We start from the raw sequence: 17,338 nt of genomic DNA on the forward strand, positions 1-17,338 counted from the left end.
AACCCTAATATAATTGCAGTCAAAGGGTCGGAGGGCTACTCCAACTCATTTTTCGTTGACCCTTATTCTTATATGCATACTACGTTACAAGAAAATATTTAACTTGATTTATCCAGAATAAATCCTCTAGGGAAAAATGTGTGCTATGTGGAATTAAGTCTCCGTTGCAGTTAGTTGGTCTAGATCAGGCATAGGCAAACTCCGGCCCTCCAGATGTTTGGGACTACAATTCCCATCATCCCTAGCTAACAGGACCAGTGGTCAGGGATGATGGGAATTCGTATCTGGAAGGGTCTACTGTATTGTTTTCTTGGAAATTTGATTAGGTTTACTTGGTGCCATGGTCTCTTTTGGGTTCTGTGTCTTTCTAAGCCAGCAGCAGTGCCTTGCAAATACATTTTGGTAGTTTTGAACCTAATGGGTTATAAGTCCTATTCAGAGTAGAGCCACTGAAATTAATAAACTTAAGTTGGCCGTGTCCATTAACTTCAGTGCATTTATGTTAAGTAGGACTATACCACCCAATATGGATTATTTGAGAGTTAAGTGGATTCAGGATTCTGGGCAAAATCTTAAACAGTTGCAACTGAAGGCCACTGTTAATTCTTTTGCCCATGTTGCTTATCCAGCAGAAGAAATTTTTTTTGCAGCTTTCACCTCCATTTTTTAATTTGGACATTTACAAAGATAAGAATTAGCAGTATGGGAGCTTGAAGGTTATGGGCTTGTTTGATTTACAGATGTACTGTTAAGCCCTATTGGAAAGATGTTGGTCAAATTAATTAGTGTGATTAACGACCAAGTGAATTGTGTAGCAGCAACAGACACCATTGTTTTTACCAACAGTACAACAGTGGTTGAAAACCTAGAACCATTATACAAATCTATGATGCAACTGCATTTGGAAAACACAACAGTTCTGGTTGCTGCACCTCAAAAATGACACTGTAAAGTTGGGAAAAGGCCTCCAAAATGATTGATGGGGTCGGGCAACTCCCCTGTGAAGAAAGATTGCAGTGTTTGGGACTTTTTAGTTTAGAGAAAGGTGAATAAGAGGTGACACAATTGAAGTTGATAAAATTATGCCTGGCATGGAGAAAGTGAATAGGGGAATTTTTTTTCTCCCTCACCACACTAGAAATCATGGACATCCAAGGAATCTGAAGTTCGAAGATTGAGGACAAGTGAAAGAAAGTACTTCACACAGCAGATAGTTATATGGATTTTACTCCCATGGGAGGCAGTAATAACAGGAGTAATTAAAAACAAATTCACTTAATTAGACAACTAATTCTAGATATGCTCCCTATTTTGTATGGCTGGTTTTCACTCATGATCAAGGTGTTCTTCCTCCTCTTTTGAAATGATGTATGATTTTGGAAGTAGGGGAATGAGTGACCTATCAGAGGGTTTTTTGCTTTATTGCCGTTGTCAAATTAGGTTGAAGAGAAAGAGCTACCAAAGAAAACTCCCTTGAACAAAAAATTAATATACACCCAAGACAGACAGATGGTATTGAACGTATATCACCCCAAAAGCATAATGGTCCCAGGTTTTTATCCATCTTGCTCCCCTTACTTCTGAAGGGGATGGAGCACATGTTCCCCATGCTGTAAAATGATTTCACTTAAGCCCAAATACCGTAAATTTCGCTCCATAACACGCAGATTTTTCCTCCTAGAAAGTAAGGGGAAATGTCTGTGCGTGTTATGGAGTGAATGCCTACAGATGGCGGGGGAATCTGCTGCAGTTGTGAGCAGTCCGTGGCTTGCTTTGAAACAGCAAAGCGGGTGTAAGCGGCTCCTGTCAGCGAGCCGAGCCGGGAGGAGGGAGAGAAGCAGAGCGGGCTTGGCTGCTTTAAAAAAACCCGTCCTCTATGTTCCTCTCTCCTCCCCACAGAGCTGCTAAGTAGCAGCGAAGCTTTTCAGCCAGCCTAGCCGGGAGGAGGGAGAGAAGCAGAGCGGGGTTGGCTGCTTTTAAAAAAAACCGTACTCTCTGTCCCTGCCTGCAGTTTTTTGCTGTCCGATTTTGGATTAGCCACTGTAGGGGCTGTGTGTGTGTGTGCTTGAGCTATAGTTCTCCTCCTCCTGCTTCCCCTTCGCTCTCCCTGCGCCCCTGCACTCTCCCTCCGACTTTAGAATTGACACTCTGTGTCTGTGTGTGAGAGAGAGAGGGCTCCTTCTCCTCCTCCTGCTTCCCTTCACTCTCCCTGCGCTGTCCCTCCGACTTTAGAATTGACACTCTGTGTCTGTGTGTGTGTGAGAGAGGGCTCCTTCTCCTCCTCCTGCTTCCCGTCACTCTCCCTGCGCTGTCCCTCCGACTTTAGAATTGACACTCTGTGTGTCTCTCTGTGTGTGAGGGCTCCTTCTCCTTCTCTTGCTTCCCCTTCACTCCCCCAGCGCCCTGCGACTTTAGGGCCAGTTCCCTCTCTGCGTGTGTGTGTGTTTTGACCTCACTGCGCTTGTTGGGGGAGAGTGTTGGTCGCAATTTTTCTTGATTTGTCTCAGAGTGGTTACTATCATGGTTTCCTTGCCGGGGAGGAGGGAGAGACGCAGAGCCTGCTTGTTCTAAAGGAGCAAAGCTGGAGAGGAGCCTCTCCTGCATTATCAGCAGCATCCTTCTCCACACCCCCCACGCGAGCTCCTTGTCCCTTGAGTTCTTTTCCTTCCCTCCCCACTTAAAACGTGGTTACAAAGCACGGATCCACATGGATCCTCAGGATTTTTGCACTAGGTCACCCCAAATTCACCATCAGATCACATAGCATATCCATGGCTACAGCCTGCACCAAAACACACACGCACCCACTGTTTCATGGGGTCGCAATGGCGCAAAAACGTGGTTACAAAGCATGGATCCACATGGATCCTCAGGATTTTTGCATTGGGCTACCCCAAACTCACCGTCAGATCACATGTCTGTGACCACAGCATGAACCACAAAAATCATATATCCACTGTTTCATTTAGAATATTTTTTTCTTGTTTTCCTCCTCTAAAAACTATGTGCGTGTTATGGTCAGGTGCGTGTTATAGAGCGAAAAATACGGTAATTGGATGCCTATGAGATTATGTATCTGAATCTGGGTATATAAATTAAATCCTAGTAAGTATGTTTCAAGTTGCAAATTTTAGGAATGCCTCCCTAAGGCCTATTTTGTATGCTGTCAGCAAAGCTGGGGTTTCTGTCACGTTTTCACAGCTGCAGCCACATTAGGCTCCCTGACTGGTAAATGTTCATGATGCCTGCAAACATTGACTACACTTTATATGAGCTCAAACAAGTATCCTTGTAAGATACATTACGTTTATAATGTGTGAACAGGCAATAATATATGCAGGGATGTCCAACAGGTCGATTGTGATCTACTTGGTAGATCCCTGGGAGGTTTTGGTAGATCGCGGTTGATCACTGGCTCCCTTTCCTCAGCGGTGGTAAAGTAAAATTTGGCCTCGGACCGCCCTCCATTGTTCCACGATCCCCAGAACAGAAGACGGATCTTTTTAAGTGAGATCTTTTGGTGTTCAACTTTCCCCCTTTCCCCCTAAGAAAAGCTCAGCAACTTTTCCCTGAGCCCCTAAGAAAATTTTATATATATATATATATATATATAGGCATCCAGTTTGGAACTTGTTCTCAGGCACTCTTTGATTTAGATAAGTTTTGAAGCTGGGGAAATAAGAGATGCTACTGATACCGGAAAACTGCATTTTAACTGGAGTGACATAATACATGTGGAAGCAACAAGTTTCTCCTGTGCCACAGGGTACTTTTGACTTGGCACACAAACTTTTTCCTCTGCCAAAAGGTTCCTGGGTGTTGTGCATATGTAAATGCTATGCATTCTGGGTAGAATCTAGATTCTTGGTTGCATGTTAGCCCTGTTGAACTCATTGCCTAACGTTTCATAATTTCAGTGGGACTCTGATTCAGCTAAGGTAGTCTGGATCCAGCCTTCCATGTTCAGCCATTCATCTTCATATAGTGGTTGAATTCCATTCCTTAACCTATTTTCCCCCCCTTTGGCCTTGTTCATATTTTATAATAATATGTTCCTCTTAAAAATCTGCAAGGACTGAAAACTCACTTTTTTCAAATTGTTTATTTATTGTATAACATCATTTATATACCACTTGATTGTAGAAAAACACCTCAAAGCACCTACAAGCATATAATTTACACCATTTGTTTGTTTTATTCTTTTAAAATGGTAAGCTTCATTGGATGCTTTGGCAGAAAAGCGATATACAAATTAAATAAATAAATAAATAAATAAATAATGCCACTTAGCATAGCATACACATAAGCTTCAAAACACTACTTTACAAAAGTTTCATGAAAATACTTCCCCTATCAAAATGGGTGCATGTGTCACTAAAATGGTATTTGTTTTTTAATTAAAAAGTTACAGCAGTATATAATCAATTCCTATTTGTTATTCCTAGTATGTTCATAGTTCATATGTCTGCTTAATGCATCTTCAAACACTTCATACATATTGATACAACTTACTTGTACCGACTATGGTAAAGTGCTTGGAGTATAACTTTAGCATTCAGGTAGTACTCAAGGAATTCATATACACTCACAATCAGATGTAATGGACCATTTAAGTTTATTTTGGGAAGACATGGCTTCTACAATAGATCTGGTTTCAGAGAGGAAAGACTAGCCCTCAATTTTAAAAGAGATAATGCAACATATAAAATCACCATTGAGCTTTCAAAATGCCAACTACTTTAACTTCACATTGCCAGAAATTTTCTTGCTTGGTTTCTTCAAGCACATCCATTGTGGGTTTTCTAATACTCTTTTATGATCTGTAGTTTTTGTGAAGGCTTTAAAGATATTTTGTTAAAGTGAATCTAGAAAACCAGATTCATCTCCTTTAACAGAGTTTAGTAGTTATACTTTCAGGATTTTGAATATATAATGTATTTCACTAAATGGCAATGATGAATTAAAAATGAACTACCTGCAGTGACATTGAACCTTTCCACAAAATCAGCTGCATTCCTTCCGATAGGGAGAAAAAGATCACAAAGGCTGTAAGCCTGTGCAGACTTTCATGAACACAATGAGATTTACTTCTATGTATACATGCATAGCATGGGACGCGGGTGGCGCTGTGGGTAAAACCTCGGTGCTAGGGCTTGCCGATCGCATGGTCGGCGGTTCGAATCCCCATGGCATTTCCATGTGCTGTGCTGCTGCTGGCTCGCCAGAGCAGCTTCATCACGCTCGCCACGTGACCCGGAATTGTCTCCGGACAGCGCAGGCCCCCGGCCTCTTAAGTGAGATGGGCGCACAACCCTAGAGTCGGACACGACTGGCCCGTACGGGCAGGGGTACCTTTACCTTTACCTTTACCTATACATGCATAAGGTTGCACTGAAAAGCAGAGGCCGCTCCATGTATCTGCCAGTTGGAGAATTAATGTTTGTTAAAGATAGAAAGTGTGTGATATTGGAAGTAGACAGCAAGCACTGGCTTGGTTGTCTTTAATACTTAAAAAATCACTAATTTTGTACCTTACTTAGAGTGTTTAGTACTGAAGCTTACCGGTATATGATTTTTAAAACTTTATTTTTATTTGCAGAAGATCCTTTTGATGACTTCTTTGGCAATAGGCGAGGGCCACGTGGAAATAGGAACAGAGGTGGTGGATCCTTTTTCTCCGCTTTTGGTGGATTTCCTGCATTTGGGAGTGGTTTCTCTTCATTTGATACGGGTAAGGTGAATTAAATTCAGTTTAATCAGCGAATGTAGACAATTTCCCGATTACAGCAAAATTTAAACTGTAAATGGTAGAATTGTTCGATGAGCCACTAGTTAAGACATGAAAATTTGGGAGTCATCATCCCTGAAAATTGGCTGTGCTTGCCCAAGGCTGGTGGGAGTTGTAGTATAGCAACCTCTGGAGCACCACAGATTCCCTTCACCTGAGCTACAACTGAAAGAAAACAGTGCTGAATCCAATTTTAGATGCACATAAAGGCTTGAATTTGAACTCGTCTGTAGTTTGTTTTCTGGAAAGTTCATCAGTTTCAAAAGTGATTTTCCATGTGACATTGGGTAAACTATTATTAGTAATACTAATACTAATACTAATAATATACCACCCTTCCTCTGAAGAGCACAGGGTGGTTTACATCATAAAAATAAAATTACAGTTTGGATTCCAGCTAGCTTTTAGGAAATGTGTCATTATGCTGTCTTCTGCTCTTCAAAAGGCTTGCAGCATAGGTTTAAACCAGTGAATCACATAATTTTAACTTTCACAAGCAATACATCATGTGGTTTACTGTTAATGAAATTTCTTAGTATCATTATATTAGAATATCATATCAAGGACCCAAACTTCATTTTGAGTTGGAGCATCGAAAGCTAAGGAAAAACTACAGCTAAATTTAAGAGATTGGCGGTTGTTTAAAATTGCTAGAATCAGGATATAAACTGGTATATGAAGTTAATAGACGTGGTTACACATAGTGGCCTGACAAATCAGTTCTGAATTTTACTGAGTTTATTAATCTGTGGAAAAAGCAGGAGTGAAAAACTGTTGGTCCTTTTTTTGCCTTGGTTCAAGTACATTCTGACACTTTGATTCCCTTACTAGGTTTTACTTCGTTTGGTTCTCTGGGACATGGGGGCCTTACTTCATTCTCCTCCACATCGTTTGGTGGCACCGGGATGGGCAGCTTCAAATCTGTATCGACTTCAACTAAAATAGTTAATGGCAGAAAAATTACTACAAAGAGGTACAGTGATCTAAATTCACATTTCTCAGTAGGTTAGTTATGTAACTGGTTTTCTGTAGTCTTAATAGATTTTTAAAGACATAGAATTATAGAAATATATTGCTTCTCTCTTTATTACTTGCCCAAGGAAGGAAACAAATGCTTTCACTAGCCAGAATTAACTTCAAACTGTGTATATACTCTGTTTACATTAGTGACACACTCAGCTCCCAATAAGCTTAGGTTCTCTGTTTTCAGGTTGATGCCTCTGATTTTCCCAAGTTTTGAGTGTGGTGTTTGAATAAGTTGAATATTCCTGTGATTGAGGTGCCAAAGGTCCAGTCCTAGTGGATTAGAGATGTGATAAATATGTGAAATTGTGATGTTGGATCTGGCTGAAATTGGAATTGTGCTAAAATGGTGGCTCAGGATTTCATAAGGGGTTCAGTTTCCATAAGCAGTCAGAGTTGTTCTAAGCTTTTGCATAAAATGAAACTTTAGCTGCTGCTATTTGATGCCAATCAGTAGTAATCACTTTATGGACAAGATATCCATGTGCCAACTGGTTGTTATTTTTAAAAAAAGACTATTCAGAAAAGACTATTAAATGGATTTTTATCCTGCAGAATTGTTGAGAATGGACAAGAGAGAGTAGAAGTTGAAGAAGATGGCCAGTTAAAGTCTTTAACAGTAAATGGTAAGGAGCAGCTGCTACGCTTGGATAACAAGTAATTCAACGCACGCATTTAACAGAAATGTTAAGCTATAACAAGCACCCTTTGAGGATTAACAGGAACATTTTTTTGAAGATTTCAAACGAACTCTTTTCATTATACTGTACGTAATCTAAAGTATTTATAAACGGCTCATCGGAGCTCATGATACTGTCAGACTTTTGCGTTTATTTGCTGGGACCACATGAATAGGACCATTTTTTGTCCTTAAAATTGTTGTAAATTTCTGTATGCACTTTGCTTTTTATTAAACCTGATTCTAGGTGGACAATTACCCTGCATTAGCGCTAGGGCAAAATTGTACACTAACATTAGCATGAATCCTGCTTTTTTTGATTTTTTTGTTTGTTTGTTTGATATGTGAGCCAACTAGTAGTTTAAATCTACTGTGAAGTTTAACATTTCTGAGGCAGATTTAGTTTCAAGCTTTCAATATTTAGTAGTGAAATAATGTTAATATGTTACAGATGGTGCATTTTTGGTTTAAACGAATTAAGGGTGTTTTCTAGTTGTGCATGAATGCTGGCAATTTAGTCAGTTTTGACATCTAAATGTGTAATGTTTAAGCCTAGGCTAACAAAAGTTAAAACTAGTGAGCTTGGGTACTTTGTCATTTTTGCTAAAACGTTAAAAAATGAATAAATGCTGATGTTTGTGGTGCATTCTTTCATGGGTAACATTTGTAGCTTTTTTTGTGCGCCTGTGTAACTTGGATGATAACTATACTCTGCTTTTCAGTACCTGCTTACTTCAGACTTTCTTCCTTGCAAACATTTCCCCATATAAGAATTGGGTGCCACTAAACAATTAACCACAACATTCTCAACTAGACAAGTGTTATTTCTCTGGATTAGGTAAATGTCACACCAGCGGGTGTGAAACAATTGGTTTTTTTCCTCTGCCTGCAAACCCGCCCCCCCATCTGCGCCAGAGAGTTCCCCGAACCTTTTGAAGCAGATTTTGAGAATGTGTGGGGAGAGCAAGAGTTAAGTTCCATTTGCACGAAGCTCATTGCTCAAGCAGGACATCAGAGATTGATATTACCCCCTAAATTCATTTTTTTGTGAACTGACATAAATGTAGTTCTAACCATTATTTTTCAGTGAGCAATGCCTTTTGTTTTTCCCTGAAACAGTAGATGGCTGCAAAAAGCAAAATAAGAAACATATATTTGTTTTTCAGTTTAAGTGTTGCATTTTTTTAGACTGCCCTTCAGTTGGATAAGAACATGGGCAAGTCCCTTATTCGGTATAAACTAGGCTCCAGTGAAACCTATTTAAATTAAGCTACGAGACAGAGGGTCACACTGGAAGTGTGGGAGAAAAAGAGGAAGGTAAACCTTTATCAGGGCAGCTTTGCTCTAAAACCTTTAGATCATCATTAGTTGTAATGAAGTTGTTTCCTACTGGTGGTTAACCTGTAGCCTTCTGGAAGTTGTTGGACTACAGTTCCCATCCCATTGTTGTTCCTGGTGGCTGGGACTGATGGGAGTTGTAGTCCAATAACATCTGAAGGACTGTAGGCTAGCCACTGTGCTATATAACTTCAGCAGAAAGTCAGTACCTATTAATTTAGGACGTGCAAGTGCACTTTGTATCCATTTCTAAACCTAACCATAAGTCTAGCTTTGGATATCCTGCCTACAAATTATAGAAAGTATCATTCCTGCATTGCAGGGAATTGGGACTAGATGACTCTTGGGGTGCCTTCCAACTCTACAATTTTGTGATTCTATGATCATACCCTTTTAAGGTCCTTCCTAATGTAAACCTCTCAATGGTTGGCACATGTTCAAATATCTTGGGCTGTGTCCTCCAAATTGACTGTCCTTGTATGATTAAAGAGGGGAGGGAACCATTTCACCAAACTCCTTCACTGGGAGAAGAAATTCTCCAGCACTTCCTTGTGGGTGTAGAGCTCACAACTAGCAGTGGCTGTAGCATAGTTTCTTTTTCCCTGAGTCCCGCCTCCACCACTTGCTACTACAAAAGTGGCAGCAGCAATGGCCATGTTGACAGACTGACAACCATTTTGCATCCTCCACAGTGCCCCTGGCCAAGTGCCATTCTAGGGACAAAGGAATGAGAAAAGGTCAAATGTATTTTTAGCACAGAATTCATTAATCAGTAACCTATTATGATCTATATCTCATTTCTTATTTCTGTTCTCTTTGGGAAACATCAGTCTAGAATGATGAGGGTGAATATTAAGTTAGGAAAGGCTAATCACACTTGCTATAAACAGAAGCCTTTAACTGAAACAAAAACTAGCTGCCTTGTGCATTTTCCATTTCTCTCCTCATAAATTCCATCCAAATTGCTAAAGGAGAGCATTAATAGGTTACTTTCATTGAAGAATCAGCCCCTGGTACCTTCTCAACATTCACAGTTTAAGAACTATTGACAGTGCTAGTTGTAGCTTATTATTAAATTAGAATCAAACTGTATTGTTGAGCAAGACTTGACAAGAGTTAGAAGGCTAGCCCATCAACAACTATATTATGGTGATAAAATAAGTAGAATACTGTACATTATTTCATATTTCAAAACACAATGTGCTTAACTTGCCACATGGGTGCTTTTGCTGGAATGGTTCTATGCAGGCAAACATGGGGCTGTGTATATACTGTGGTTGAAAATCAGAACTGTGTCCAAAGAATTGTCAACATCCTGTATCCTGCCTTGCAATTAAAATTTACATATTTGCTTATTTTGAAGCCCTCTCCTGTATCACTTGAAATCTCATGAGACTTCACCAGGCATCAAACATATGCATTATCTGCAAAACCTTCACCACCAGCCTTCAAGTGAGGGCATAATCCCATGGGAATTATGAGAAAACATGTAATTTGCATCACTGACAGACATACCGCTCATACTTTCAAGAGCTGAGATTTTCAGGATGCTGAATTCTGTGCTAGATTATTTTTGTACTTGCGCAGTCTGATCATAGAATGCACACAGCCCCTGTATACCAACTTGCCTGGCAGTTCTGTCTCTTCCAAATGTGCTGCATCATATTTAGCAGCAGCTAGTCATTTGGATGTCAAATCTAACTCTTAGCTGCTAACCTTTCTGGTATTGCAAGCCAAGCTACACTTTGTGTTGTCTGTATGTCCAAGGTGTTAAATTTGATCTGGCGAAATGTGGTTCTTACTGCTTAGCATTTGTGAGAATAAATCCAGACCTTGCCTGGGGGTTGGATGTATTGTTCTTAGCCCAACAGAAACCTGTTAGTCAGCCCATGCATCCACAAAAAAATCAGTTTACCTGTTACCAGTCTGGAAAGGGTAAAAGGTGCTCATTTACTTTCCTGGGGGTTTGCTTCATGGCATGCACCTCCCCAAGATAAAGAACAATAAAAATGAAGGTCCTTAGAAGCCAAAGCAAGAACAATTGCAAGACCCAGAGTATAAACATGGTCAGTCGGTCTGTCTGTCTGTCTGTCTGTCTGTCTATCATCTATCTATTTATCTAATGTAAACTACATCGTTGAAGATACAAAAAAAAAAATCAATTAGAAGACTGCACACTAGTAGACAAAGAAGTGTTTTTGACAGCTTCGTATTTTTCAATTGAGATTGTTTTATCAATTGTCCATTATGAGTGATCAACTCCCGAAGAGTTGGCGGTTCTTGTGCTTTTTTGAAAGGCTGAGCAGTCAGAGTGGATCTTTGTCTACAGTTGTGCCATCTTCTGATTTATATTATTTGGTTTTTTTGTTTCTGTACCTTCATTGATGTAATTAGTTTTCCAGCCATACATATTGAGTACAATACAGTACCATTTTCCTATTCTGTTTTTTTTTTTTATAAAATTTTTATTGGGTTTTTACATTTTATAAAGACACACACACACAAAAAGACGAAGACAACACATATACAATTTCATACCCTTACTTTCTTTACCCTCTTTCCCTGACTTCCCCCCACCCCCTCTTCATACATCCCAATTCCGATAATTAGTTCAGCAAGTTCTTATCTATAATCTTAAACATATTATTATTATTTTTAAAACTTAGCTCTTTTTACTTGTCCACATTTAATTTATCCAATTCTCTTATAAACATTAAATCCTTTTTCTAAGGTCGACCTAACTTCCCTTCCACGAATTTCTCCCTTTATTATATTAATTATAGGTCACAATGGCCAAATACAAAAATCATAAAATTTTGAAATTCTATTCTCCCCTCCCTCCCTATCCCGGTTTCCATCCCTTCCCAAGCAAATGTCCACAAAAACAGTTCCTAGCCCGGATTCCTCACATCCGAGGCCTTCAGTTCTCTGTCAGTCTCTCTCTGCCGATTTTGTTGGTAATCCTTTTTGTTGGTCCTCAGGTCTCGAAGGAGTTCTGTCACAGTCACATCAAATTTTCTTCCATCCAAAATGTTTAAAAGCAATTGCTGCAAAAGGTCAGCTGCTCTCCCATACTCAAAGAGGAAGTCCCGATCATGTTTCTTTATTCTTTTAAATTCCAGTATTCCAAGTACTCCAGGGACTTCCTTTCTCATCTTTCGCAGATTTGTAATCCAAAGATCTTCTTCTTTATTTTCTGACGATATAGGCTTCTGGTTGGTATTTTCCACCTGTACTTTCTCCACTCCTTCTTTCCTCTCCGCCAATTCCAAAGATGTCTCTTCTGGTTCAGCTGCAGATTTTTTATCAGTCGAATCCTTTATGCATTCAGCAGAGTTGTTTGTTTTAGAATTCAAGGTCATAAGTTCTTTGTTCATAGCCGTACTCTGCTCTTGCAAGATTCCCATGAGAAAAAACATTTTTTCTATCTCTGCCAGTAATTTTCCCTCTGCAGCCATTGTAATGTCTCTAGTTCCCCTAGGGGGATTCCAATTGCTTAATAGTCCTTTTCCAACAATCCGTTACTTTGTTGTTTATTACTACTTTGTTTCCAACCACCTCAATTTAAATGTAACACCTTTAGTTCAGAGAGTTATTAAATAGCAAAGTTCTTGACTTTAACCGCCCGTTTGATAGCTCCTTTGACAGCTGTCAAACTCCTTATTCTTTTTCCTCCGGCACACGCACAGGACGCTCCCGGGTTCGGGGGGGGGGGAGTTACACAAAAACTTCCAAAATTCCTCCCTTTCTCTCCAGCACAAAGACTTCTGTCAAATTCATGGAAATATCTTTTATCTAGCACCAAAAAGACAGTAATCTCTCCACCTTAGTTCTCCAATCCTTGCTTTAGATCGTTTGTAGGTAGGGGGGTGCGGACTTCCCTTTAGCACATCCCCCGGTCGTGCCGAATTCAAAGGTAAAAATTTTAAAGTCCAAATTCCATTCTACTCACAGGTTGTTTGTTTTCCAGTCCAAATTTTGGGAAAAAAGTCAGCGCTCTCCGGCCATGGCTCGCGGCTTCACTCCACTGAAGTAGCGGTCTACTCACAGCACCACGCCGCTCTCCGTACCCTCTCCGTAGCCTTTAAAAAGGCTCTTCGTGGGTCGGGGAAGGCGCTTAAAGGTGCCCGCTGAGTCACCAAGTCCGCAGGCTTCCGTGCCTGCGGTTTCTAAGGGTCCCCGTGTCGCCGGCGCGGTAAGACCCGTCTTCAGCAGAGCCGATTCCCTCCGGAGCTCGGAGGGAATCCGCCATTAACCGATCGCGCTAACCCGGAAGTCCCATTTTCCTATTCTGAGTTGTGTAATTGTTTTTGCTTATGCAACTCCCCAAACCAGTGCCATTCCCCCTTTTCTGGAATATGCAGTGTAAAATGTCAGGGGCTTGACAAGTCCATTTCCGCTCGCCCTACTTTGTTTTTCTTTTTTCAATGACATGAAATCTTTGTTCCAATTACTTTTGACCATATATTTAATTTGTAGACTTCCACAGTCTGCCTAACAGTTTATTTAGAGCCCCCTCAATATACTGACCTGCCACTAGCATTCTGTAAGGTGACAGGTTCTTGTCAAAGTAGCTTTAAAATAAAAACCCTTTCATTTCCAAGTATGTATATTTCTGCACACCTAGAAAGTTTCCTGTAAAAACCACTCCCCTGTCTATGTATGGCTCTGTTTCTCTTCCTAAATGATAAAGCGTTCAACCACCTGAGTTCTCAATTAGAAAGAAGAAATGAGACTTAAAGCAAACTGCTCCAGTGTGGAGTACTCGCAAGTATTCCAACCAGCCATGTTCTCTTCCTGGATATTCCATTCTACCGCCACCCTGGCTTTGTTCTCCCCTATCCTAACAAGCACTCAGCATTCTGTGACTGCTGAACATGCTGTGTCCTCATGTGGATTTCCCCCAGAAAAAATATTTTTTCAATTACTGCAACTTTTGGGGTCCCCATGAACCCACTGATAGCTCTGTTTTGTTTCTCAGTGCACTCACGTTTTGGCTAAAAAAACCAACCCCTGTCAGCACTCATCAGCTGAGATTGTTATTAGAGGGGGTGATTGAGTAGGATGGGAAAAGGAATTAGAGGTGAAATATTCAGCAGTGATAACAAATGGGCAGGTTATGGATTTATACTTAATTCCTACCACCCTATTTGTTTTAACACGTTGGGTGTTGGTCCCTCTTCCTCAGTGTTGTCCGCACTGAGTGGCAGAACATGGACATTCCGCATGCAAGCAATGTGCTTTTTACCACTGACCTATGGCACTTCCTGACTACAGATTCTGCTCCATTGGCACACTATTATATTATGGAACGATAGTTTTGACTTGGTCACTTGTGGGTTTTTCTAGGTGCGACTGGCTGGTGTAGCTGATCATTTAGTCTTGAGAATAGCTGATGGGCTACATTTTACAGCTGCCACCAGAGAAAGAGAAATTTATCTATTGGATCCAGACTTTGTTGCACTTTGAAATCAATGGAACAAAGGCATGACTTTATTTGTGCTGTTAATTTCAGTGGGGTGTATGTGCCTCTAAGTCTGAATCAAGCCTACTATGTGTACTATGTTTAAATCCTGTGGGTAAGTAGCTGTATCATAACTTTCTGTAGAACTTTGGCATCCTTTATTTTCAAAGCTTGGGTAAGTCTGGAAAGTTGTTTCTAAGGGCCACTAAATGCATGCTGTATTTGTGTGTAGGTGACAAGGTCTGCAATCTTCTGCATTAGCACATGAAACACATTCCCCCCCTTGTTTGAAACTTGACCCAGTTGCTGAAGCATTCAATACTGAGACATGCTAATACCAAATTTTCTAAATTGTGAAGTTTATTATTAAATACATTGTATTAACCTGTCTTCTGTCTAGTTACTAGATTGAACGCTGTCATTTGTACCTTGGGATTGTTTTCCAACAAGGTATTGCTAAACTGTCCCCTTTAAAATGTTGTGTTTTGTAAAGGTATAATTTATGTGAGTGTTTTGAGATGTCTGATTTAATTTTGAAAGATTTAAACATTGACTTATATATGTCATTCTCATGTCTGGGCTTTCTCTGTTGCCCATCTGCCTGGCTGAACATATTGGTTTGTATGCAAATGGCATTTGTCTGATGTCTTGTATAGTGTTGTGTCCCAGTATGTTTTGGAGTCTTCATTAACCATGTGTATAGGTTCACATTAGACCCAAATGCTCAAACATAAAATCTGCTTAGCTCTTGCTTAGCTGTTGTTACTAGATTAGTCACTTAACCTCAGTTTCTTCATCTACAAAAGTGTTTTTTAAAAATGCTATATGTTGAAAATTGATAAATGAGGCTGCAGTTGGGTATCTTAGTGATTGCATATAGTTTACAACCTGTGCCCGCATTGTGATGTGATATAGGACAATGAGGCCTTTGCCTTAATTCTCAGTTCTTATTGGTGGATACTTTGCCAAACCTTCAGTCTAATGTCCTCCATACAAGCAGGGTTTGGGTATCTCTCTGCTCCCAGTTCTGATTCCCATGATGTATCATAAGCTGCATTCGAAACTAATTTCATTTTCTGTAGTACTGTGGCATGTGAGACTGCGGTTTGGTTTCTGTCCTCCACCCGGAGTAACTCTGTTTCAAATCCTTCTTTATGATGGTCACTGCTATTCTTTATAATAATGTAAGGGCTGCATTAGTCTTTTTACTTGCGATGCTTGGCGGAACACCATTGCCGTCTGGCTTCCCTATAACAATTACTTTGCTCTTTATACAAAATGCTTTTCCAAGCCTCAGAGTTGAGCTTGCTTGTAATGAGATTTCACATGTCAAATGACGGACAGTCGACCCTACGAAACTTCTCTTCTTCCTTCACTCTTCATAATGAGTTGCTTGGTAGCATCTTCATGTACGTTTCTTGTCATTGAGTTGCACTAGCAGAATATTTAGGTTACTTTTTAAGTTACATGTTTAGGATTAAGGTCAGTTGAAAAAGAATTTGAGTCACAATCTCTATTCAGCATATGCTTTGTCCACGGCAGACTGCATTTTTAAACGTCCTTCTATTTTGCTGGCTGTAGAATTCCGAATTTGTTTGTACTCAGGTTTTTGAAGAAGCTTTTAATACTAAGGCTGTGCATTGGGTTGCTCACACTGGCCATATTGATGCCTGGAACTGCCTTATATTGAGCCAGATCATTGATTCACTTAGCTTGTCATTGTTTACTCTCACTGGCTTCCCACTATGTTCGATAAAGATCTTTCCTAGCCCTGCTACTGTGTATTCAATACAGTAGTTCTCTTGAAAGATCAGGTGAAAAATAAGGGAATTGCAGGAGGATAAGGCTGCCAGTGGCTATTAGATAAGTCGTCTATATGTGCATGATACTGCCTGTGACATACAGTCACATCTGCACTGACATCTGTTACTTTCATGCTACCTTACCACTGGCTCCCCAGCTCAGTAGACTAGAGGCAGAAATACACCAAGGCACAAGGGGCATATGCATTCCAGCACACACTTGAATGTGCTCCATCTCATACTTTTGGCGTTGACTGGTTTATTTGTTTATTTAAGGCTCTGGTATACTGCTTAACCATTTGCATTTCTAAGGGATGTAAGGGACATTTGTTAAAAGCAAAAAAACTAACCCAGTTAGTTAGCCACTATAAACACCAAGCCACCAGAGATTTTGAACTGAACTTAGGCAAGAGCTGATAGCCACAGAAGTTAAATCAAATTTTAAGTTTATTTGGCCTTAGACTGCAGCCCAATAATTCTAAATGTACCAGAGAAAACAAATATAAATTAGAAAATGCTCCTAGGCAGTGCTTAAAAAGGAAGAAATTTCCCATTCTAGTACTGACTAGACCATTACGTTGCTGTATGAGATGCAACCATTCGTCACAAATCTGTAAAAAGTACTGAGCAAACCATTTTAATGTTTGGGAAGTTTATTTGGAGTATTTTTTATAATGCACAGGTTTCAAAAGCTGTTCACAAAGGTCAGAATCCATGGTCGTAGGGTTTCCTCATCTAAGTCACCTCCTTAGACAAAAACAAAGGCCCTAATGTGCCTCTCAAATCATAATTCCACTTGGTACTTAAAAGGGCATTCAGCTGTGTTTTCATTATGTGCGTCGTCCCAGAACATTTACATAAGATTAGATCCATGGTAACTCTGTTTTCTCCCATAAATTGCTGCAGTTGGATACACAAATAATGCCTTCCCAAGCAGCATATCTTCTGTTGTGGGAGTCTCTCAAAAGCACTCCAGTGACTTAGATTTCTGATGTGTGTACCTAAGGTAAAAAGTACTAGACTGTCACGTAATTAAACTTTGGATGGAGATCAAAGTTCACTGTTGGGTGTGGTGTTAAAAAATTCCTAAATTGCTGTTTGGGCCTGTTCATGGCAGCTGGCCAGGATAAGACACTTCAAAATAATAGCATATTATTCGAACAATGTAGGTCAGTAGGTACTAAACAGACACCCCCTGGGACAATCTAGGGCGCTGCCTGGGGCAAGGAGTCACACATGCACTT

General features: G+C 40.1%; 1 protein-coding gene across 2 annotated transcripts in view; it reads left to right on the forward strand.

Moving 5' to 3' along the window:
* The window catches only part of DNAJB6 (DnaJ heat shock protein family (Hsp40) member B6), a 67,189-nt gene that overhangs the window by 22,345 nt on the left and 27,506 nt on the right, over positions 1-17,338 (forward strand). Inside the window, exons 6-8 of one of the 2 annotated variants that reach the window (XM_081834537.1) lie at positions 5,600-5,731; positions 6,620-6,761; positions 7,367-7,437. In XM_081834537.1, the coding sequence (XP_081690663.1) occupies positions 5,600-5,731; positions 6,620-6,761; positions 7,367-7,437 (345 nt within the window). Of the gene's footprint in view, positions 1-5,599; positions 5,732-6,619; positions 6,762-7,366; positions 8,137-17,338 lie in introns of those variants that run through there. The other variant, XM_081834538.1, reaches the window with a different exon arrangement.

The sequence above is a fragment of the Podarcis erhardii genome (genome assembly GCF_964252035.2).
Source record: "Podarcis erhardii genome assembly, chromosome: 12".
Lineage (NCBI taxonomy): Eukaryota > Metazoa > Chordata > Lepidosauria > Squamata > Lacertidae > Podarcis > Podarcis erhardii.